Raw genomic sequence first — 26,313 nt, forward strand, 5'->3', positions numbered from 1 at the left:
ACCCAAGATATGATCTATCCTGGAGAATGTTCCATGAGCACTTGAGAAGAAACTGTATTCTGTTGTTTTTGGATGGAATGTTATTAGGCCATATTTTACTACCATCCAGTACCAGCTAACCCTCAGATTATTTCTCTGAATAAAAAAGTTAATATTTATTTTGAAAGAATGCAAACACAATGTGTTCCAAACAACCTTTTAAGCAATAGCTAGAGGAGAACAAATCTTTCAATTTAAAGTATGCAGACACTCCCACAAAATAAAATTTAGCAATGAAAGTAATGCCACACTTTAGCCCTCCAATTTATCAGTGCTTTACTATCGGTTTCTGAAAATTTTTACAAAGTATAAAGAACACTATCTACAAACTCTGCTCAGCATTATTAAAATAGGTCAAGAGAAGTGGGGAAAATATAGAAAAGATTTTGCCCTGGTAAACCTTGGTCATAGCAGGAATGCTGAGCAGCCCAAGGGCCTGATTCTGGTGACTCTGCATTAAGAAACTATCAGGAGGATGCAGTCCCTGTTCCAGGGACTTCCCTGGTGGCGCAGTGGTTAAGAATCCACTGCCAATGTAGGGGACAGGGGTTCGATCCCTGGTCTGGGAGGAGCAGCTAAGCCCGTGCACCACAACTACTGAGCCTGTGCTCTACAGCCAGGCAGCAACAACTACTGAGCCTGCATGCTGCAACTACTGAAGCCTGCATGCCTAGAGCCCATGCTCCGCAACAAGAGACGTCACCACAATGAGAAGCCCGCGTACTGCAACAAAGAGTAGCCCCTGCTCGCCACAACTAGAGAAAGCCTGCGTGCAGCAATGAAGACCCAACGCAGCCATAAATAAATAAATAAATAAATTTATTTTTAAAAAAGAAAGAAATCCTGTGTCCATACCGGTACGTGAATTTTCCCTGGCTCACCCAGCCTGTGAAGAACTTTTATTTCCTTTGAATAGATTAAAATAGATAAAAGAAGGAAGAATAATTAACTAATATAGATAAAATGGTCAGAAAAGAGAGGCAGACAGTGGCTTCCCGCTAATAGGGCCCTTGCCAGTCTCTTCCCAGATCCAACTTTCAGCATCTGAGGAGTAATCAAGACCAATCATTCCTCATCAGTTACAGGGGACAGTGGCTTCTGACTTTGAGGTGATGCTCACCCACCAGCCTCAACCGTGACTTCTGCTACTCCAGTGCCCAGCTCCTGGCTCCTCGCTTGAGGCTTGGTCCAAACTCAGTGGATGCTCAGCAAACACTTGTTGAAAGAAGGGAAGTTAGAGTTAGGGGATTAGGGAGAATGGAGAGAATCACAGTCCAGCGCGGGAGACTGCTGAGCAGAAAACAAACAAGAGATAGGTAATAAAATTTGGTGCTGATGTGAACAAAAGGGCTGGGAGATTTGGCCTTGTAGGGGATCAGGGGAGTGATATTTGCTCAGCGTCTTGTAAACCCAGTGAAATTCCTTGTTTGAAGGCATTTCCCTAAACTCTTCAAAGCTGTTCGCCGCTGGGCCTTTTCTCTGGTCCCCTAGCAATCACCACTGTGTTTGCGTCCTTCAAAAGACGGTTTCCACTAAACATGTGCCAAACTCCAGCAACCAGAGGTGGGGGCCGGATACAGCCTCAAGCACCCTGGTCTCAGTGTCCGCCCCTCGACCCTGGTCCTCAACCCTGCGCGGCTGGGGTGGGGTGGGGTGGGGGAAATGACGAGTCCATCGCGGACCCCCGGCAGCGCCCAACGCAGTCGCCTGCGGCGCGCCCTCGCGTTCCGGCCGGAAGGGGGCCGGAGGCGGGACGGCGGGCGGCGGCGCACAGCCCGCCCCGGGGTGGGCCCAGCTCCGGCCCGCCGCGCTCCCGTCCCCTCCCCGCCGCAGCCGAGCTGGACCGCTGCGGCCCGGAGACCATGCGCCGCCTCCCGCTGGTTCCGCTGCTACCGCTGCAGCTCGCCCTGCTCGTGGCCGCGGGGGCCCCCGAGGCTCCGGTCAGCGCGCCGCGGAGTCTGGTGTGGGGGCCCGGGCTGCGGGCGGGCGTCGTTTTGCCCGTCCGCTATTTCTACCTGCAGGCCGTCAACTCGGAGGGCCAAAACCTCACTCGCTCGCCCCCAGGTAGCGTTCGGCCGCGGGCCTCCCTCGCTCCGCTGCCCGCTCCCCTCCGTCCCCGCCGCCCGTCCCCGCCACGACCGCGTCTCTCGGGAATCCGCCCGCCGCCGGCCTGGCGTCCTTCCCCTGAGTCCGGTCACTCCCTCTTCTCTCCCCCTCCCCGGACCCGAAGGCGGGAGGCAGTTGCAACAAGAGTCTGCTGAATGAATAAATGAACTCCGAGGGCCCTTCCTTAGTTAACGTGCAAGGACTGATATTCCGAATGGATGGCTCCCAGGGTGTTAATGAATGCAGTGTGAGTCTCAAGTTGGAGATGGTCTTTCCACCCCTGACTAGTTGTGTGATCTGTTACAGCTTGCAGGGAGAGCCTTCACGTGTTGAGTCATCAAGCCCAAGAATCGGATCGGGTTACACTGTTTAGCCCTAATGGGTTTGAAACAGCTCCCTGCTACACAAAGGAAATATCAGAGCAGTAGGCAGAAAGGAGGCAGTTTTGCAGACTAGGTTATTTTCTTAAGAGTTTTGAGTTCTTGAAAGCAGATTGCAGGAATTAGCGAAACTCAGAACGCATTAGGTTTTACCTCTACCGAGGGTGGATATCGTCCTGAATCCCTTCTGCCCAGTCATCCTCCCACGTTTCTCTTTAATATCTTACCTTTGCAACGTCTTACAACTTGTCCCGCTAGTTTCAAGTTGTTGCCAGTCAGGATTTGATAATTTATGTCTAAATTATGTCTTGCTAACTGGCACCCTGTTTTATCAACAAAGAAACAATCAGAATACCCAGTGCCCCTTCCGCTGCCAGTGGAAAACTGAGTACTTTTTGTTTTTCAGTTTTAGAAAGACTCTCCATGGCCCTAAGGATTAGAAGAAAAGATTCTTAAACCCAGATTCAGTCTTTCACCATGGGGTGTATTTTCTTCTTTATAGTTTTCTTTGTTTTCTAAAATTAATTTTATAATGTTATAAATGGACGAGGACTTTAGAAAGAAAAGAAGATGGAAAACTAAGGAAAAAATTAATTTATACATGAAAAAGGAAAGTTACATGATCCAAAAGGAAATACTGTTAATCTTACTTTTAATGAAAGAACTATAAATTCAAATAAAACTCCATTTTTTAATCTAAACATAATGGCAAAAAAATTTTAAGTGGTAATACTCAAAGCTGCTAATGAGATACTCTCAGACAATGACCTTCATCCTCTGCTGGTGGGAGCACAATTGGTCAAATGTTTCTGGAAAGTAATTTTCCCAACATATGAAGAGTCTTAAACATTTACAAAACTAATGTGCAAAAATGAGCTTCAACAGTTAGAAAATGTAATTTTTAAAAAATGTATCATTTATGAAAAATGTCCATGCCCTTTTGAAACTGATAGGTGTTGTTTCAGGGGGCTCCAAGGAGCCTGGTCCTTTATGTCTCAACACAGAAAGAATTCAGCACAAGCGTTGCTCTCCCCTGAGTGCTTAGTGGGTTACAGTTTTATAATCAAAGGAAGACAGGGGACGGGGAGAAGACCTTCTTTGTCTCTCTTGGGTAGATGTCACATTTCCATAAATGATTGTTTTTTTTGTGTGTGCACAGAGCATGTGCTGGGGGTCATTAACTTGATGACACCACTAGGTAGGTTGTAGGCCTTATTCTCCACTATTGTTTTATTGTTTTTAGGGCATCAGGCAAAGAGCATGTTTGGGGGGTCATTAACTTACTGAGCTCACTGGGCAGGATGTAGGTCTCATGCTACTATTGTTTTATCGTTTTGGGGCATGTCTCGTGCTTCTGTTGCATGATTTTGTTGCTAATCAAGTTAGCTTGATTTTGTTGTTAAGCAAGCCAATCTGGCTTTGATGCTAAGCAACTTGTTCTGCTTTATGAGTCAAGCAAGCCCACATTGTTTCAGGATTTTCCCATTACTTTCTTGAGTGATCATTAATCTTACTGTGGTCTCCCAAAGCCCCCTAAATTTCCCTCTCTATCTACAATTCCCTAATGGGGTTTCTAAGCTAACTATTTGACTATCCTACTCAATCCCTTGAGTTTGACTATCCTACTCAATCCCTTGTGACCTTGAATGAGGAAAAAAACCAATTTATATCTTTATTTTCACTAACGTCTGACTTAAGATTATTTCCTTCTATTATGAATGTAGACAGAACCTGTTGACACTGTTATATTCCCAGCATCTAACATAATGCCTGGCAGAGTTGCTCAGTAAATATTGTAGAAGAAAAGAAAGAAGGGGTGGAGAGAGGGTGGTTGGAGTATGTCAAGATGTCAGGATACAAGTACTCATTTTCTCCTCAGTCATCCTCTACCTTCATCAGTAATGATATCTTCATAAACTTATCTTACCTCCTAGTTGTGTAGCACTTCAGTGTTTTGAACTGTGCCCTGTTTAATTTGCTCTCCTTAAGCATCCTGTGAGGTAGGAAGGGTAGATACTATTCTCTTCACTTTTTCTATAAGAAACCAGGTTAGTGAAAATAAATGTCTTTCCTGTGGCCCCACAGATACCCAACCCTTTCAATATCTAGTTCAATGGTCTTTCCCTTTTATCAAATCACTGGTAATATGATCACTGTGAACCAGTTTTCACTAAGATCCTATAGAGTATCCATGGTAAGCAGGCAGCCAGACATTTGGGCGGATTTCCATTTAGCCTCAAGGTGTAACAAGTTGGCCTTCAGGGACTCTGTTCCCTTGGCCAGATGGAGTCAACACTTTTGTTGCAGCTGTAGAGAGCCTTAATAAAATTCCTAAACAACAAGGGAGGTGCTGACTCCATTGTACCAGGAATGTCAGAGGTTATTTCTCCAACTATGAATTTTGGGAACCTATATGTTAACATTACACAGTGTGACAAGTTGGATTCAGAATGGGCTTTGAGAGAAGAAAGATTCAAGCTGTGTGCAAATTTTGGCTCTGCTACTCATAGGTATGAGACCTTGGGCAAGGTATATACTTAAATTCTTCAAGGGAGCCTTGGCTTCCTGATCTGTAAAATGGGGTGACAAATACCTTCCTCACAAGTTCGTGGAGGAAATAAATAAGGGAAAATGCATATGAAAATCTCAAGCTCAGGGACTGGCACAGTCCCCCTGGCTAAGTAAGTGAATTTTTTAAAAATATGTTCTTTCCATGTCAAAAGTCTGCAAAATTTCTGATTCTAATGATGTAAGGCTTTGATACTGCCAACCTCCTTTTGTCTCCTATAGTCACTTCATTCTCATTCAATTAGCTATCTTTCCTAAAGAAGTGTGGATTTGTGGAATAGAAAGGCTCAAGCTGAGCTTGATTCTGTTCCATTATATTATCCCCCAGGGCAAATGAGAATTCACATTCCTTCTATCTGAAGCAATTTGAAATGGCATTCTTCTCATTTTCTCTTTTACGATATTGGAATTGCTTATTTCTATTTTAGTGTGATCAATTTAAAAATAATGAAGTGTTTTGGAAACAGCTTTCCTTTGTAAATCCAGCTCCTTCCAAAATATCACATAGTCATTAATATGCTTGTCTTATATCTGTTTTGTTTATTTAAAAATCATAAACTTACGGAGAATAGCACTATTTGATAGGAGATAAGAAGACTTTTCTGTCCTGTTTCCAGTCTGGGGAGAGAATGGTGGAAATGGCTTTTTAGTCTCCAGGCTCTGACTTCCTGATTTTCAGTCTACCATACCACATTGCCTTTCTGAAACTTGGGCGGGAAATAACGTAAAGCAATAACTTACGTGTTTCATTAAGCATTTCAGGTAATTGGCCAACATTTATAATAATTTCACATTAAGTTATTACTTTTTTTTATAAATCCCTTAAATTTATCTGTTATAGTTCATTTTTTTAGCAGATGTCTTTCATAATTTTATCACACTTCTTTCAAGAATCCTAAAATGTATGTGTTTGGTACTTAATTATGTAGTAGCAATATGTCAGATACTACATTACTATTACTAAATTGAAGAGACTGAGAAACATTTTTTTCTGACCCACAAGAAAAAATAAAACCCTTGAAGATCAAAGAAAGTAGAAACATCACTCACTCGATTTAGAAACTAAGAATAGGAGAAACAAACTTTTTTCTTCAGTAATTTCAAAAATATATGTTAAATATGCTTAATACAATAAAATTTAAAAATAAAGCAACTATACTTCGATAAAAATTAAAAAAACAAAAAATATGCTTAATATTTGAATATTATGAAATATGATAGTGTGAGATGAAAGACTATTTATTTGATCACAAATTATTGTTTACTAGGACTGTGTATTTCAGAGGATTCACCACTTTTTTTTTTTTTTTTGGCGGTACGCCGGCCTCTCACTGTTGTGGCCTCTCCCGCTGCGGAGCACAGGCTCCGGACGCGCAGGCTCAGCGGCCATGACTCACGGGCCCAGCCGCTCCACGGCATGTGGGATCTTCCCTGACCCGGGCACGAAGCCGTGTTCCCTGCATCGGCAGGCGGACTCGCAACCACTGCACCACCAGGGAAGCCCTCACCACTTTTTTTTTTTTTTTTTTTTTTAACAATTCCGATGACCCTGCATCGGCAGACGGACTCGCAACCACTGCACCACCAGGGAAGCCCTCACCACTTTTTTTTTTTTTTTTTTTTTTAACAATTCCGATGATAGGTGATTAACTGTGGTTAAGACGTTAACTGATCTTTATTCTTAAAGCTCCTGAGGATCAGATCTGTAATGAGTGCAGGTATGTCCGCTGTACTCTCTGAAGAAAGAAGTCCCAACATTTATTCCTGCAACAGTATTGTTTCAAAGCCTGAAAAGTCAGCTAATATACTGCAAAACGAGAAGGGAAAGTTTGCTAAGTAGGTATTGTCTATCCTGGAACAGAAAACCCCCAGAATTCTGGATTTGAAAAGGTTGTTAGATCATCCTAGTATAACTGTTTCATTTCAACTTGAGGAAACAAATTTAGAGAAGTAAACTCTAGTATTTACAAAGGTATGTGAGTTTGTGTGTACGTATGAGTGTGTTGCATTTGTGCAGAGTCTAGTAACTAGCTATAATCTCTCTCTACTTAAGGAAATGGGCTTGGAAGTATAGCTTGAAATTTGGGTTAATAAAAGGGAAATTTCTTCAGAATTGAGGTTTATTAGGTATTAAAATGGTTTACAAAGAAAGCTTGTGCATACTTTACAAGGAGTAAGTTAGATTGCCTTAGAGCTATGTCATCCTAAAAGTTTATGGATTTTTAACTACCTGGGCTTTTAAACCTACCCAAAGGAGAAAAGATCAAATAGGCAAAAAATTAATCTCTTCCTTGTTTTTTTAAGAATTATTTTATTCAATGATTTTGTTCACTCAATAAATCTTATTGAATGACTAAGGAATCAAATGTTGAATCAGATCCTTGGTTTTGAGACATAAATCAGACGTAGTTCCTGGCCTCAAGGATCTTCCAAACTAAAATAATTTTGTTTACCATTGATAGTACTGAAAAAATAACTTCTGCGTAAAGACACTTACCCAATAATTAGTAAAACAAAATAACCATGAAATAGTAGAATTACTTATAATTTTTTTTTCTTTCAGGCCAAACACTATTCAAAGTAGTAATCAAATCTCTCTCACCTAAAGAGTTAGTTCGGATTCACGTCCCTAAACCTTTGGACAGGAATGATGGGACATTTTTGATGCGATATAGGATGTATGAAACTGTCAGTGAAGGGCTGAAGATAGAGGTCCTTTATGGTGATGAACACGTCGCTCAGTCTCCCTATATTTTGAAAGGTAAGTAGTTATTACATAAACAAGAGCCAGCCTTATGAGTAGACTCCATGGCTTTCAGAATGCATTATGATGACCTTAAAGTCATGTGCAACAGGGTAAACATTATATATGTATCTTCTGGAGCTCAATTTAACTTGATATTTTAAGGGAGAGAAAAACTAAGTAATTTAAAGTGATTTAAATGACAAGCAAAAAAATCTTGTGTGTTTACCGGGGTAGTTACCATCTTTAGTACTCTTCATTCTTTTGCATAGATACATATTTTCATCTAGTACCATTTGCCTTCTACCTAAAGGATTCCCATTAGCTTTTCTTTTAATGTGAGAACGCTGATGATAGTTCTTCCAGCTTTTGGATATCTGAAAAAGTCTTTATTTTGCCTTTATTTTTGAAAGACAGATGTCTTTCAAAAATTATAGGTTGACATTTTTTTTTCTTTTAGTACTTGAAATATACTGTTCCACTGTCTTCTCACTTGCATTATTTCCCATGATAAATCTTCCATCATCAATATCTTTGATCCTCTGCTAAAGGTTTTCTCTTTATCAGTTTTTTTGAGCAATTGATTATTATGTGCTTTGGTGTAGGTTTCTTCATGTTTCTTGTGCTTGGGGTTTGTGGATCTTTGGGTTTATAGCTTTCATTAAATCCAGAAAAAATTTGGCCATTATTTCTTCAAATATTTTTTCTGTTCTACCCCAGCTCTCCTCCAAGAATTCTAATTACCCATACATTAAACTTGAAATTATCCCACGACTCAATTATGCTCTTTTCATTTAAAAATGTTTTTTCTCCATTTTGTTTTGTATAGTTTCTATTGCTATATCTTTAAGTTCACTAATCTTTTCTTCTATAATGCCCAATTTGTCATTAATTCCATCCAGTGTATTCTTCATTGCTTGATGCTTTCTCATCTTCTTGAGCTTTTCTCTAGGATGCAGTTAAGTTATTTGGAATTAGTTTGATCCTTCAAATTTTCTTTAACAATTTATTAGGCAGGCCCAGAGCCATGTTTAGTCTAGGGCTAATTATTCCTTACTACTCAGGCAATACATCTCTGCATACTCTATCCAACCTCTGTGAATTAGAATGCTTTCCAGTCTGGCTTGTATGAATAGGCACTATTCCCAGCCCTGTATGAACAATGGGTATTGTTACCTCTAATCCTATGGTTGGTTCTTTCTCTGCCTTGGATAGTTTCCTCAAACATATATATTGGTCAGTATGCCTTAAATATTTGAAGGGAACCTTGTACAGATCTCTGGAGTCCTCTCTGTGCAGTGAGTACAACTCCTACAACTTTTAGCTGCCTTGATCTCACTGGACTTTCAGCTCTAGTCTCCTCAGCTCAGTGAGACTGCTGGGCTCTGCCTGTATTCCTCCTCCATGTTCCACAACCTAGAAACTCCCTTAGGTAGTAAGCTTTAGGAACTGTAGGGTTTACCTCATTTGTTTCTCATCTTTCAAACTCATCGTCCATTGCCTGATGTCCAATGTCTTAAAAAAAATGTTGTTTCATATATTTTATCTGTTTTTTGGTAGTTTCAGGTAGGAGGGTAAATTGGTCCCTATTACTTGTCTGAAGTAGAAATTCTCAAGAAAATTGAATAACTTTTAAAAATTATTTTTATATTAAAATAAATATGGATATATTTTGAAATAATATATAAATTCTGCATAAATTATTTTTTAAATGAGTCTTCAGAATAGTTTTATACTTATGTCTGGCCACTTTAAAATTACACTGCAAGATGCCCTTAGGTTTCATATTTCCTCTTTGAGATGTGTTGATGGAGGTAGTTTTAGGGACTCAGAGGAAGAGACTTCATCTTGTCTTAAAAAATCACCACCCCTACTACATAATCATGCCTGAAAAGTAATACATTCTCTTTTTCCTTGTTAAAAGGTAAGTTGTTTTATGCTCATCAGCCATTTATAACTCATTAGAAATAAATTTTTCAATAAATTGACCGAGAGTAGGTTATATTGGGAGAGAGCATATGCTATACTAGGTTATCTAGGGTGGGGTGAAAGAGGGATAGAAGGTGAGAGCACAAGACTCTGACATTACTGCTTTTACCACTGATTTGTTTAGGGCAGATTATCCCTGTCTGGATAATCTTAGAATTTACCAAGAAGTCATCCCATGCTCACAGCAGTGGCAGAAACAACTCCCTGTGTTGCAGTGCATGTTAATGAAACTTGGCATTGTATGTGTTTTGCTTTCCTTAGGACCAGTGTACCATGAGTACTGTGAGTGTCCAGAAGAGGATCCTCAGGCCTGGCAGAAAACTCTGTCTTGTCCAGCCAAGGAACCACAGATTGCAAAAGATTTTGCTTCTTTCCCCAGCATCAATCTCCAGCAGATGCTAAACGAAGTTCCAAAAAGGTTTGGGGATGAGAGGGGTGCTATTGTTCATTACACGATTCTCAGTAACCTCATCTACCGGAGATCTTTAGGGAAATACACAGACTTCAAAATGTTCTCAGATGAGATTTTGCTGTCACTGGCAAGAAAGGTATGAAAATGAATTCATTGATTCTAAAAATAGTTTAATTATTTATTTGTAACATTTAATTCTTAGAATAAGAATGGTAAAGAATGGAAATAGATTCCAGGCTTGAAAATGTGCATCTGTCTGCCACCTGAGTGTTCATAAGTTCTTCACCTTTATGGATATCTCTTTCCTTTAATATTTAATTTAAGTTAAATGGCTTGAGCCCCCATCCCAGGTAAGTAGGCTATATAGTGCTCTCTCAAGGTTTCTGTGAACTCCCAGACATTTACAGCTGCAAGGTGACTTCTTCAAGTTCCCCAATCCTGCTGAATACTCCTTCCATTCAGATTTCACTTTCTACAGCAATTTTCTTCTTGTCACCTCAAAATAAGTTGAACTGAAGACACATTTTCCTTGTTTTATTCTAAGTGCATTGCACACTTCGTTGAATGTTGGGGTAACAGAGAGAGGTTATTTTGTGCCAATGCAGAGTAAACAAAACAAAACAAAAATCCTAACATTTAAAAATAGACATCCCTGTGTTAATCAGACTCTCAGTCATCCTTGCCTCTGGGAATTTCTCACTGGCTGTCCTTGATCTTCTGGGGTTTTTTTGTTGGTTTTATTTTTTTCGGTACGCGGGCCTCTCACTGCCGTGGCCTCTCCCGTTGCGGAGCACAGATTCCGGACGCGCAGGCTCAGCAGCCATGGCTCACGGGCCCAGCCGCTCCGCGGCATGCGGGATCCCCCTGGACCAGGGCACGAACCCGCGTTCCCTGCATTGGCAGGCGGACTCTCAACCACTGCACCACCAGGGAAGCCCCTTTGATCTTCAAGTCTTGGCTTCTTACTAAACACGACTGGGGCTTCTGTCTTTCAAAAGACTTCTCCACATCCCCAGCAACTCCTCCCCCAGTCCCTCTATTCAGCCTCTCTTTCCACATTTGCCAAATTCCTATAAATTCCTCTTAAACAGAGCAATTCAAACTGCCTTTTCTTATTTCTTGTTCCTGATTATGCAGAGTAAAGGATGAGGATGGGCATTTTTTACCTTTCTCACCCAGAAAGACCATCAAGGTAGTTTTCTAAATCAAAAGCCAACTTTCCTGATGTGAGTTATACAATTTCCCAAGCACATGGAATGTAGGGCTGCAATCAATTCTTATTTTAAATAGCAGTTGCCTCCTACCTCCCCATCAGCCCACCGTAAGAGCATATGAGCATATTATGGGCATCTGATCCTAAAGGCGGTTCTTTCTTCCTGGGCTACCATCAATCCACTCTGCCCTGTATTTCTGTTATCTTGTACTCATGCGGTTTTTAACTAGGAATGATTTTGCCCCTTAGAGGAATTTGGCAATGCCTAGGGACATTTTTGGTTGTCGCAACTGGGGAGTTGCTACTAGCATCTGGTGAGTAGAGGCCAGGGATTCTGCTAATCATTCTACAATGCACAGGACAGCCCCCACAGGAAAGAATTACCCAGACCAAAATATCAATAGTGCCAAGATTGAGAAATCCTGCTCTACAGTGAGAACTTCTGATGTGGCTCTTACTAATGAGCTACTAAATGATAACAGGGAAGCACTAAGGTGAAGTCATATCCCTTTGCCCTTCCCTTTTGTTCCAGGTTCTTTGCCCAGTGACTGAAAGGAGATCTACGATAAGTGAGACTCACCTCTGGTCTTTGAACAGCTCACTCTAGTGGAACTTGTTTTTGTTATTCAGAAGTGAGGATGGGATATAAATACAAACAAGTAATTGTACCACAACACGATAGGCCCATAAGAAAAGTAGGTACCCAGGGTTAAAATGTCTGAGGAAGGCGAGTCATAGAGGAGGTAACATTACCTCTGAGTGTGAAGGATGAGAAAGGAGACTGCCAAGTGAATAAGTAGGAGAAGGGCATTCTAGGTGAAGAGAATTACATATTAAAGCGGGTGGCATTTTCAGAGAGTAACTAAAGTTTTCTGGTACACGGGCAGATGGAAGATGGATTCAGAGCTAAGCTGGAGTAAGAGAGTGGGGCCTGAATTCCAGCCAGAGTTTAGACCTTGTCCTATAGGCTTAAGTTTCTGTTAAGCTTAATAGTAACATTAATTTGGGTTTTAGAAATTTGGACAGTAATATGGAGAGCAGATTAGAGTGGGGAGAGGCTAGAATCAGAACATCTAGTAAGGGACAACTATTGCAACAATCTAGGTAAGAGATGATAAAGGCCTAAACTAAGGCATTGACCATGGAAATAGAAATGGATAGCAGATTCCAGAAACAAACATAGATGTTATAAAAAGGCTTGATAGTGAAGGAAAACAGGGGCTTAGGTCTAACTTAATTCTCACGTAAGCAGCTGGCAGAAAAGGTGCTTGAAGCCACTCATTCACACCTTTCTACACAGTTTCCATATCTATAATACACAACAGTTTTAAATGCCACCTCTGAGCAGAGGTAGCTAACTCCTGCTGAAGTGAATTGTCATGTACAATCCTCACCCTTGATTTTCTGATACTACTGATGACTGAGAGGCATCCTTCTCTCTTCTACTATTTTCAAATTTGTTTTATCAGAAATATTTTAAAAGCCAAAGAACTGAAGCATTTAGACTGAGGTCTTCCCAGCACTGATAAGCATTCTTTTGTTTATTTAGGTCCTTCTCCCAGATTTAGAATTTTATGTTAATCTTGGAGATTGGCCTTTGGAGCATCGAAAAGTCAATGAAACCCCTGGCCCTTTACCTATAATTTCATGGTGTGGCTCTCTGGATTCACAAGATGTTATCCTTCCAACATATGACATCACCCACTCCACACTTGAAGCTATGAGGGGTGTTACAAATGATCTTCTCTCTATTCAGGGAAATACAGGTAAAAGTCATTCTCTAAGAAAAAGCTTAGAAGTAAGAAAGGTGAAAGGAATGTTCAATCAGAGAGAGTATGTGTATATATTTAAATAACCATTGTTCTTATTTTCTAGCCAGGAAAAAAGAAAAACAGCACTCTAAACTCTAAAGTGGTTTTTGTTTAGGATTCTTCTAATCCAGAAATTAAAGATATGTGGATTAGGCTAGTAATGTCCAGAACCTACTGTAACTGAGTCTCCTTTGAGTTGTTCTCTTGTAAATACCATTTGAAAATACATATTTGGTAAAACTATCACTTAACTTAATTCTGACTCCAGTGCCTTTATATTGCTGGATGAAATGAGAGAGAATTCTGAAAAATATAAAATTATATTCATATGTAAGAGAATTGTGATAACAGTATAATTTGGATATTACAACCTCCAGCACCATAAGAAATTCTCCTCTTCCCTCTTTCTGCCTCTCTTGATCCTTTACAATCTTAATTCCTTTCCTCCTATTTGATGACCTTAGGTTTATGGTACTACACACCTTTTTATTAAACCGAACTCCCTGAGTAGAAAAAACCCTGCCTTGTCTTAATAAGTCTCGATTTCTGTTTAGAGCAGTTTAGTGGACTTATTTAATAGACAAGACTAGAGACTCCTTGTAAACTCTCTAAAGGTAATGGGAAATGAAAACTGACCTACTTTTTATTTGATAACAGTAAATTCCTGAAAAGTGTGCTAAAATAGTAAAGAGGTTGACCCCCTACAGTTTCTATGTTTTATGATTTATCCCTTAGAACACTGACAGGTGTTAACTAATTACTTCTTTTTAGAATAATAGAAAGAGAGCTAAAGTAATTCTTCCAGATTATTTCCCTCCCAGGAAAGAGAGGATATAAATATATATACATAGTTAAGTTATACAAAACTTATTTGCATTTAACAACATATTAGAAAAATTCTTCACTGTATTCAAAAGTGATATGCTCAAAATTCTGAGCAACCTAAGAATTAAAGATATGTGGATATTACTTAAGTCTATACTTTGTTCTAGTCACTCTAAGAACAAAAGCCTAGCTCTTTTTTTTTTTTTTTTTTTTTGTGAAGCACAAAAGATGGAAGAAACTAATGCCTTGATGAGTGAGCCAAGTCATGTAATCTCTTTTTGCTTTGAACTTGATCCAGCATTATTTTGGATAATTCCTAATGTCATGCAATAGAAACTCCACTTTTTGAGTGACTTCTCACTAGTACACTAAAGGATAAAATTAGAGCATATTTTTTGAAAGTAACATTTACTTTAGATGTGTTGATGATAAAAGAGCTTTAGCATCTTAAATGACAAAGGTAGATTAAAGATGATTATACTTACCATAATATAAAAATGTCAAATTCATAATTGTATTTTTTTATGGTCTCAAACCTCTAGGACCTTCCTGGATCAATAAAACAGAGAAAGCTTTCTTTAGAGGTAGAGATAGCCGAGAGGAGAGGCTCCAGTTGGTGCAGCTGTCCAAAGATAATCCACAGCTACTAGATGCAGGAATTACAGGATATTTCTTCTTCCAAGAAAAAGAAAAGGCGCTTGGAAAAGCTAAATTGATAGGTTTCTTTGACTTCTTTAAGGTATGCAATTAAGTCTTCCTGGATAGTTATGAAGTGATAAACTTGTATTAAAAGTCAAGCAAATAGCTGGGGTTGGGCAGATTTCTCCCATCTTGTGACCCAACACCCACTTCCTTATCAGGCATAGGGAATTATGAAACTCATGCAGTTTCTTTTTTGTTTGTTGTTGTTGTTAACTTTGTCTACCAAATAGCTCAGAACTGTATTTAATACTCAAAATATAGTACGAGGATTAACCTAGAGTTTTGGTATATTTCCCTGTTTTTCTCTTTTTTGTATTTTTTTAAATAAACTGGGAATATAAATGTCTTTTACATAAAACGATCTTGTAAATAAAAAGAGTATGAATTCTATGCTAGTAAAATGGGGTTCAAGTCCTGCCTCCAGTCCTGCCTCTGCCACTAACTGTGGGGCTTTCATCTCTTAGCACCTCTCGCCTCTAACATGCATGAACCTGCCTAGCTCCTTCAGAGCACCATATAAGGCTCAAAGGAGGTAGAGGTGTGACAATGTGACAAAATCTGACTGGCTGGTAAAGCCCTTGGTACCAATTATTTAAGAAAAAAGTAATTACCAAATCTGTTAGTATATCCTGTTCCTCTCAGTGTGATATAATGAAGAGAGCATGGGATTTGGGCTCATAGAATAGAGGTTTATAAATATCTCTGAAACAAATTTTATCATTAATAAAAAAAAAGAGAGGGAGATGATAACATCTGCTTCACATTATTATAATTGAATGAAAAGTGACTTTAAATGTAAATCAAAGTTTATTAATCCAACAAATATGTCCGTACTGTGTCACCAGTATCACACTAGTCCTTAGTCTTCTCCAGGCTTCTGTCTCCTCCACTCTAAAACCGAACTTTGAGATAATAATGCCTTCCTTTTTTATACTGACATGGGTATAAGGAACAAATGAAATAAATGAAAGTGTAAATTGTTATCAGTATTAAGCTTTACTAAATATAGAGCTTTGGAAATAGTTTTCTTACCTGGTTATAGAAATCTGAATTTCCCATTACATAGACATAGTTGAAATAGGTATTCCTATTTCCTAAAATTATTTATTATCTTTAAATTTGTTGTATTTCTTAAAATTGACCTGTTAAATGATACGTAATGATTTTAATAAAAAGAGAAGATGTGTGTTACAAAATAAAATATAAAACTTGTAAATACTAAAGTTGGGAAATAACTTCTTTATATTTAATGTTACAGTGTTGACAAGAAGGAGAAGTGAAACAAATGACTGTTAAAATTTTTGTTTATGTTTGTTTTAATCTTTTAGTACAAGTATCAAGTGAATGTGGACGGGACTGTGGCTGCTTATAGATATCCATACCTCATGCTTGGTGACAGTTTGGTTCTGAAACAGGACTCACCATATTATGAACATTTCTATATGGCACTAAAGCCTTGGAAACATTATGTTCCAATTAAAAGAAATCTTAGTGATCTACTAGAGAAAGTTGAATGGGCCAAGGTATGCTTTCTGCCATTTTAGTTTCTTTAGGCAATCACAAATTCACCAGTATTAGTTACAGGAGTTCCATCATAACACAATTTAACTTGACATAATTTAGTCAAAAGAAACGTTATTTTGTGAAATTTTTGTTCCCTTGAAATATCTGAAGAATCAACATCAGGACAATTTTGAATACCCTCTATCAATATGTTTGAGGATTTTTAGAAGATTTGAAGTCCAGTGTTATATAGAATATAGATTTTTCTAAAGTATCCTTATTCATGCACACATACCAAATGCAAATTACACACACCAAATGCAAATTACAGATGAAAAAGACCAGGGTTAAAGTGCTTTATGCACAAGAAAACATTTAAAGCAATTATGGTACCCTTTTGTTTTCCCCAGTTAGAAAAAAAGGCACAAGTTCTTTTTTTAATTAATTTTTATTGGAGTATAGTTGATTTACAATGTTATGTTCATTTCTGCTGTACAGCAAAGTAAATCGGTTATATATATATACATATATCCACTCTTTTTTAGATTCTATTCCCATATATGTCATTACAGAGTATTGAGTAGAGTTCCCTATGCTATACAGTACGTTCTTATTAGTTATCTATTTTATGTCAATCCCAATCTCCCAATTTATCCCTCCCCCTTCTCTTTCCCCCTTGGTAACTATAAGTTTGTTTTTTATATCTGTGACTCTATTTCTGTTTGGTAAATAGGTTCATTCATACCATTTTTTTTAGATTCCACATGTAAGTGATATCATATGATATTTGTCTTTCTCTGACTTACTTCACTCAGTATGACAATCTCTAGGTCCATCCATGTCACTGCTAATGGCATTATTTTGTGCTTTTTTATGGCTGAGTGATATTCCATTGCATATATACCACATCTTCTTTATCCATTCTCTCTCGATGGACATTTTGGTTGCTTCCATGTCCTGGCTATTGTAAATAGTGCTGCAATGAACATTGTGGTGAATGTATCTTTTCGAATTATGGTTTTCTCTGGATAACAAGTTCTTAATGAATCACAAGTTTCCCATAAAATAAGAACTCTTTTTTTAAAAAAGGAAAAGTATTAAAAAGCTTTTGTGTTTTATTGTGAAATTATAAAATTTACCCTTACATTGTAAGACTTTACTTTGTTTCTCAGAAGCAATGTGGCTATGGAAATAACTGGGTGCCCCTGAGGCAGAATACTTTTGTGACCCTTTATAAAGAGTCAGAATTGCTTGCAAATGGCTTTTCCTGTGGGCAGCATGATAGAATATTAGCTATTTTCTAAAAGTATAATTAGGAATGCTGACTATTCCTGGTACTGAAGGAACAACCTGTGGGTACTAATAACTGAATTTTTTATTACAACAATAATATAGTCTTTCATAGGTACCATTTTACAACAACTTTTTGGCTCAGACTACATATTTAAATGGAGCTTTTAAGAGATGTTATAAAAACTAATTCATTCTATTCTAGTTGTATTTTAATATCAGGCAGAGAGGGTTAGATTAGGGGAACAGATGATGAGCCCTAGACTTCCTGGGTAGCTAGGAAAGTACCAAGATAGTCATGATGGGGGCTGTATGTGGGTTGTTGCACAGGGCGAGGGGGGATCCAAACAGGTATGATTATTTCTATATAGCAGAGATGTCTAGGAAAGTACTTTGTCTATTTCCATAGCCTCATTCTTAACTTATATTTTCATGTTTCATCTCTCCCATGCTGTTCACATTCAACCCTACATCTGTCCTACCTCACATTCACAATTAGCTTTCTTTGTGAGTCACAGGAGTAATCTTCATTCATTGTTTCTTTTTAAACTTTTCAGGAAAATGATGAAGAAGCCAAGAAGATTGCAAAAGAAGGGCAGTTGACTGCTAGGGATCTGCTACAGCCCCACAGGCTTTACTGCTACTATTACAGAGTACTACAGGTCAGTTCAGAGGATCCATCTGCTTGGTTGAGTGTCCTCAGACCAAATGCATGGCCTGAATGCTTGCTTCCTGGAGGGGTTCAAGAGTCAGTCAGCCTGTGGAACTCTGGCTATGCTGAGGCGCCAGCCTATAGAAAGATAGCGCTAAGTCCCTTTGTGGCCTCCATATTTTTATCTCCTTTCAGTATTATGAAAAACAATGCTTAGCGCCATTACAAATATAGATTAAAATCTCTGAACCTCAGAGAACATCTTTCCTCATATGGAAAATAGGAGAGTTGGACTAGAGATCATTAACATCTCTTTCTGCTCAAAATATCTACCTCTTTGTTCTCCTTACTACTTAAGAGCCACGCTTTTGCTATCAGTACAGGATGGAAAACAAATATTTAATTTGTTGAATAAAACAAACAAATGAAAAATACAGTTGACCCTTGAACAACATGGGTTTGAACTGTGCAGGTTCAAACCTGTACATGTGGATTTTTTTTAGTAGTAAATACTACAGTACTACACAATCCAAGGTTGGTTGAACCCACGGACATGGAACCATGCATACTGAGGAATCACATATATGGAGGGCCAGCTATAAGTTATACACAGATTTTCAGCTGTGCCGAGGGTCAGTACTCCTAACCCCGACATTGTTTAAGGGTCAGCTTTATTTATAATCTAAAACCTTAGGGCTGAATTCTGAAGTACAGATATTTACTATACTTCTAAGAATCCAAGGATTGGTTCTTTGAATAATTAACTTGTGTTTTACTCAGTAAAATTTAGCCAGAAGAGAAAAATAAGAAATTATATTTTTGTTGTTAACCTAAACTTATTTTTCTGTGAGGCAGAAAAAAGATAAATTTCCTCAGATGCCTGAGGCTACTACCCTCTCACAGAAAAATTAAAATGATTAATTACACCATTTATTAGAAGCAGCCTTTTCCTTAAATGAGTTCTTTTCCCTCTGCTAGTCTGGCTGTAATTTTAATAATAGGAGTTTCTCCCTCTGATATATTAATTAGGTTCATGTACACATGTCAGTATTTTGTTGGATTTGACCCAGGACCAGGAATGTACAGCTAAATGTACATGGAACCACTGAACTGAAAAATCCAATGTATAGGAATATTTCAGTCAGTGGCCAAAAAGGAGGGACATTTCACAGGCCTGTCGCCATTTACAAAGTGTGTGTGACTACAGGCCTAAAGGAAAGGATGTGTGAAACCACCAACTTTATTGTGAGATGCTTATCATCTTTGTTCACTGATTTGAATATTCAGCAAAGTTAATTATTCATTAACACATGGAAGATGAATTCGAGAGGTGCTGTTTTTCAAGTAGGGACATCCCGTTACAAGAGGCTTCTTTCCTATACATAAAATAGTGGATGGGGCTCCTTGCTAGATTATGAAATATCGCACTAGTGCCTATAATAACTAAAGTTAAAAGGTAACTTTAGGACTGAGATAAACCAGACCTTTGGTTTTAGTCTGAAGATACATAGCCACTAGAAACAATAGCATGAGGGGAGCGGGGAGGATTCAGTGGAATGAAGTTTGGACTAATCTTTCCATTGCCTTCAAACACATTCCAGAAATACGCTGAGCGCCAGACCAGCAAACCTGAAATACGTGATGGAATGGAACTTGTTCCTCAGCCGGATGACAGTGCATCTATCTGCCAGTGCCACAGGAAAAGGCCTTTAAGAGAAGAGTTTTAAGTCAGCCGATATTCACACTCCTGTGTATGCCGGCAACGTCTTTCATGGCAGCATTCAGATGGAATCTAAGCTGTGAAGACTGTGAAGACAGCCTGGAAGACTGTATGCAGGGGACTGCTTCTCTTGGTGGCTTCATATAATGTGGATGGATAGAGCAGTGTTAGAGCAAGTATTACCAAATATCTTAGGATATTAATATCTTTTGAGTAAACACTGCTATTATCAGCATCATAGTTTCTCTGCAAAGAAAACTTGGGGACCATAGTAGATAGAGAGGTTTGCCAAAATATAAATAACTCTCTATGAAACTATTTACATTGTATTTATTGGTTTGTTTCTATCCCTTGTTCACTTTCCCTCTTCCCCTTCCAATGATGAAGAAAAAATATTTTTGCAGGGCTTTTTTTACCCCCTCACTGCATAACTTCTCCTCCTACAAGCTGCTTTTGGCATTCAGTAATAGGAAGTTTCCTCTTGGAAGGTCTGATATGAATAATTAAGGAAGATGAGAATGACTCTGTTATTAAAGGTAGCTTGGAGACTATGAAGGGAAATTATTTTAAAGCTCATTCATATCTTTTTAACTAAGTTTTACCAAGGCCTGAGACACAATTAAGGAGAGGTAGTGCCTTAAGCTAGTTAATTCCCAGTCTATCTGAGTTGGACACCCATCAAGGACAACACAGTTATTAAAGTAGATGAGAGCATCCTATCGGTATCTTCATTATCTATATATTGAATAGATAAATGATAACTGTAGTCAGATAGGGATCCTTAATTCTTTTTAATCTTTAAAAAGGATGCTTGAAAAACCTCTGCAACAAGCTGCAGGAAGCCTGGTATCTTGGGATTCACTAATAAGCTAATGACAAAAGCAAGCATCCATTCTTCACTACACCCCTTCTCTATTTCACTGTGCTGTATTGCTAAGATAAAAACTTGGGAAATTTCCTTTGCCTTTTAGGACAGGGTGAAGTCTTAAGACCCAGAAATTCATTACACACTCCTTGTAATACCACCAATATGAGATTCAATTCATTAAGAACACACTCCCAAAACAAGAAATATCCACACTCCAATTTAAAAATATTTACTCTCCTAATTTAAATATTTGCTTAACCTGGAAAACATGTAACCACTTTAAAATAGTCCTATCTATTCTTTACTGAACATCACTAGGGACACAGAATTTTTTTAACTAGACAAAAGCAAAAGCACATTTAGTAACAGTGTAATCAAAGCCAAGTATCCATGGAAAACACTAATACCCACCAGTTGTTCAAAAGCACAAGTGCACAAGTATAAAATAAAGGGCAAGTTGTACAGTGACCAGATCCTAAGGAGGAGAGGGATGTGAGGATATTTAAGTTAATATAATAACTACATTTGTCAAAATAAGCTATCAACATTTTGTTTTTATTAATAAAATGTTGGAAACACCCTAAATAGCCATCATGAGGGAGCTAGTTAAATATATAGCTATACATCAAGGAATACCATTAAAATACAGATAACCAACAACCATTAAAAAGAATGAACTAGCTCTAAATGCACTATCATGAAAGATTTCCATGACAGTGTTCAGTGAAAAAAGCAAGTTACAGAACAACACATATAATGTGAAAACATTTATGTAAAAAAATATATCCATGTGGTTGAAAGTTTAGAAGGATATTCACCAATATCTGAGGAAAATGGAGAGAAGGGAATTTTTACATTTTGCCTTATACCTGTCTATGATATTTAAAATGTTTTTACTGTATGTATGAATCAGATTGGACAATAAAGAAAAATACAAACCTAGGAAAAGAAAATAAATGCACAAAAGATATACATAGGAAAATAAAATGGATATTTGTATTTTCCATTATGCTATTTTTAAATGTACTATGTCTAGAATTTTATATCATGTGACATATTATTTACACTTTTTAAATAAAGTAAATTTTCTAAATAAAATTTTGAGACATAAATTTATTTTTTAAGAAAGGATTGAATCACCTATAGCTTTGGTATTTCTGTAACTGGGTTGGTCTAATTTTAATTCTATTATGTCTTCATGAATAAATGGATCAAAACTTCTACCACAAACACTAAATCCCTAGTGAGTAGAAATTAATATTAAAAGAAAAGATATTTGGGCTTGACACCGTTATTTTCTGTTATTTCAGTTGCAAATACTGTTAAGTGCAGTGTCTTTGTCAGTTCACGCTACCATTATAACAAATATACCATAGACTGGGTGGCTTTGACAGCAAATATTTATTTCTCACAGTTCTGGAGGCTGGAAGTCCAAGATCAAAGTGCCAGCAGATCTGATGTCTGATGAGAGCCCACTTTCTGGTTTGCAGACTGATGCATTCTCATTGTATCCTCACATGGCAGAAAGCAAAGAGAGAGGAAGCAAGCTATCTCCTCTCTCTTCTTATAAGGGCACTAATCCCATCATGAGGACTCCACCCTCATGACCTAATTAGCTCTCAAAGGCTCTGTCGCCAAATACCATCACATTAGGGATGAGGGTTTCAACATATTAATTTGGGGGGTGGGGTGGGGACAAACTTTCAGTCCATAGCAGGCAGGGAGAGGAAAAATTCTCCCCTGACATAAAAGGCCAAGGTTAGAAGAAATATAAATTTCTTATTTGGAGGGATAGGAAATCATCCTTGTGGTGGTGAGGCATGTTTGACTTCAAATAGTTGAGGACAAAATTAACCAGACTGTAAAAATCCCTCTTTTATGCACAGAACCACAGTTTACCCTATCCCAACCACTGCTGTGCCTACCCCCACGCCAACCTCTTGTGGAGCCATTCCACTTACTGAGATCAAAGTTGTCTCTTTTAAGCCAAGTTCTCTCTGTAGACCTGTGTGGAAGAAGAAGCCACACTAAACTTTACTATGATAAACAACACTGCAACATTTCTTAGACACAAGAAAAGAAGAAGACTGGAGTTTGTTTATTCTATGGGAAGAAATAGCAAATCCTGGAAGTGTGCATGGGGAGGGTAGGGGGTGGCTTATGTAGAGGGCATTATATACAGCCAGAAGTGAGGAAAGAAAGTTAGAAAAGAAGAAATATTTTCATGAGCTACCTGTTTTGTTTCACCCCCAACTAGGTGTACTTCAATACAATTTGATGCTAACCACCCAGATTCAGCATCAGATCCCACAGGTTTAGGGCTCACTGTTCCACAAGACTGCCTTTACAGACACCAGGCAAAAGTGAGGTCCCCAGGCTACCCACACTTCTGACCAACTGGCTGCAAATTCAGGGGTTCCCATGACCCCTCTCAGGTTCAATAATTCTCTAAAACAACTCAGAGAACCCAGGAAAATGCTCTACTTAACTACTACAGTTTCATTTTAAAGGATACCCATAGGGCATGGTCTAGAAAGGAGCACAAAGCTTTCATGCCCTCTCTCTGGGGGGCCAGGGCATGTCACCCTCATCATTGTGCTACTAATCAGGAAGCTACACTGAGCTTTGGTGTCCAGAGTTTTGGGGGGGAGTCTCATTATGTAGGCATGGTCAGTGGACTAAATCACTGACCATGTGATTGAACTCAATATCCAGCCTCCTTCCCCTCCCAGGAGGTGGACAGCTAAAGTCCCAATCCTCTAATCATGTGCTTGGTCTTTTTGTGACCAGTCCCATTCTGAAGCTACTTAGGAGTCCCATCATTAATACCTCATTAGCATAAAAAAGGACTTCTTTCTATCACTCAGGAAATTCTAAGGGTTTTCAAAACTCACTACCAGGAACCAGAGACAAAGATCAGGTATATTTTTTATAATATCACAACACCTCTGAGAGCCTTGGAACTGAGGACTAACTAAGTCACCAGGCTTGATTCAAGGGAATGAAGTAGCAAGATCAACCTCACTCCAGAAGGTTTGGGACAAATACCTGAGTATTACAGTATGTGTTAACCAAATCCCATATAATTTAGTTCATAGTATATGATAAGGGGATATTTTAAACAGGCAGAGTGTAGTCTCTCTCTGATTTCTAAGGGTTTTTATCCACATTTTTAATGTGAGCTACTGGACAGCAAGAAGTAACATGCTTCAGACGACAATGGATCAGCTAGAGAAATATAAGAGCTGTTTCCCCTTCACACTCCACCCCACCCCCATTCTTTCACCTTCCCAAAGAGTAAAAGGAACCTTCTGCCACCACCTATGTCACTGGTACCACTAGCACTGCAGCTATGGAACAAGCTCTTGTCACCTACGTGGGCTGAACAAGTCCTCTAAGGAAAATGGCTTGTCTTCTGCCCATGGAGGGATTCCTAAAGAATCAGACTTTGAAGGCTAGCAGTATTTGATTGCAGGACTTCGATAGGACTGGGGGAAATCAGAGACTCCACTCTTGGAGGGCACACACAAAGTAGTGTGCGCATAGGGACCCAGGGGAAGGAGCAGTGACCCCATAGAAGACTGAACAAGACCTACCTGCTGGTGTTGAAGGGTCTCCTGCAGAGGTGGGGGGTGGCTCTGTCTCACCGTGAGGACAGGGACACTGGCAGCGGAAGTTCTAGGAAGTACTCCTTGGCATGAGCCCTCCCAGAGTCTGCCATTAGCCCCACCAAAAAGCCCAGGTAGGCTCCAGTGATGGGTTGCTTCAGGCCAAACAACCAACAGGGAGGGAACCCAGCCCCACCCATCAGCAGACAAGCATATTAAAGTTTTACTGAGCTCTGCCCACCACCAGTCCCTCCCACAACCTTCCAGAAAAAGAATTCAGAATACTGATAGTGAAGATGATCAAGGACCTCGGAAAAAGAATGGAGGCAAAGATTGAGAAGATGCAAGAAATGTTTAACAAAGACCTAGAAGAATTAAAGAACAAACAGAGATAAACAATACAATAACTGAAATGAAAAATACACTTGAAGGAATCAATAGCAGAATAACAAAGGAAAGGCAGAGGAACGGATAAGTGACCTGGAAGACAGAATGGTGGAATTCACTGCTGAGGAACAGAATAAAGAAAAAAGAATGAAAAGAAATGAAGACAGCCTAAGAGACCTCTGGGGCAACACTAAAAGTCAACAACATTTGCATTATAGGGGTCCCAGAAGAAGAGAGAGAGAAAGGACTTGAGAAAATATTTGAAGAGATTATAGTCGAAAATTTCCCTAACATAGGAAAGGAAATAGCCATGCAAGTCTGGGAAGCACAGAGAGTCCCATACAGCAGAAACCCAAGGAGAAACACACGGAGGCACATAGTAATCAAATTGGCAAAAATTAAAGACAAAGAAAAATTATTGAAAGCAGCAAGGGAAAAAAGACAAATAACATACAAGGGAACTCCCATAAGGTTAACAGCTGATTTCTCAGCAGATACTCTACAAGCCAGAAGGGAGAGGCATGATATACTTAAAGTGATGAAAGGGAAAAACCTACAACCAAGATTACTCTACCTGACAAGGATCTCATTCAGATTTGATGGAGAAATCAAAAGCTTTACAGACAAGCAAAACTAAGAGAATTCAGCACCACCAAAGCAACTCTAAAACAAATGCTAGAGGAACTTCTCTAAGTGGGAAACACAAGAGAAGAAAAGGACCTACAAAAACAACCCAAAACAATTAAGAAAATGGTAACAGGAACATACATATCGATAATTACCTTAAATGTGAATGGATTAAATGCTCCAACCAACAGACACAGGCTTGCTGAATGCACACAAAAACAAGACCCATATATATGCTGTCTACAAGAGACCCACTTCAGAGCTAGGGACACATATAGACTGAAAGTGAGGGGATAGAAAAAGATATTCCATGCAAATGAAATCAAAAGAAAGCTGGAGTAGCAATACTCATATCAGATAAAATAGACTTTAAATTAAAGAATGTTACAGGAGACAAGGAAGGACACTACATAATGATCAAGGGATCAATCCAAGAAGAAGATATAACAATTATAAATATATATGCACTCAACATAGGAGCACCTCAATAAATAAGGCAACTGCTAACAGCAATAAAAAGAAAATCGACAGTAACACAATAATATTGAGGGACTTTAACACCTCACTTACACCAATGGACAGATCATCCAAACAGAAAATTAATAAGGAAACACAAGCTTTAAATGACACAATAGACCAGAGAGATTTAATTGATATTTATAGGACATTCCATCCAAAAACAGCAGATTACACTTTCCTCTCAAGTGCACACAGAACATTCACCAGGATAGACCACATCTTGGGTCACAAATCAAGCCTCAGTAAATTTAAGAAAATTGAAATCATATCAAGCATCTTTTCTGACCACAATGCTATGAGATTAGAAATGAATTACAGGGAAAAAAATGTAAAAAACACAAACACATGGAG

The 26,313-nt window shown here is 38.7% G+C and overlaps 1 protein-coding gene across 1 annotated transcript; it reads left to right on the forward strand.

Annotated features, from left to right (window-relative positions):
• Window positions 1-1,895: 1,895 nt before the first annotated feature.
• Window positions 1,896-21,735, forward strand: POGLUT3 (protein O-glucosyltransferase 3). The gene is made up of 8 exons (XM_007120939.3): window positions 1,896-2,103; window positions 7,657-7,854; window positions 10,087-10,373; window positions 13,000-13,216; window positions 14,629-14,825; window positions 16,117-16,311; window positions 18,139-18,243; window positions 19,835-21,735. The coding sequence occupies exons 1-8, from the start codon at window positions 1,902-1,904 to the stop codon at window positions 19,958-19,960; spliced, it is 1,527 nt and encodes a 508-aa protein (XP_007121001.1). The 5' UTR covers window positions 1,896-1,901; the 3' UTR covers window positions 19,961-21,735.
• Window positions 21,736-26,313: the final 4,578 nt, after the last annotated feature.

This window comes from Physeter macrocephalus, chromosome 16 (assembly GCF_002837175.3).
Source record: "Physeter macrocephalus isolate SW-GA chromosome 16, ASM283717v5, whole genome shotgun sequence".
Taxonomy (NCBI): Eukaryota; Metazoa; Chordata; class Mammalia; order Artiodactyla; family Physeteridae; genus Physeter; species Physeter macrocephalus.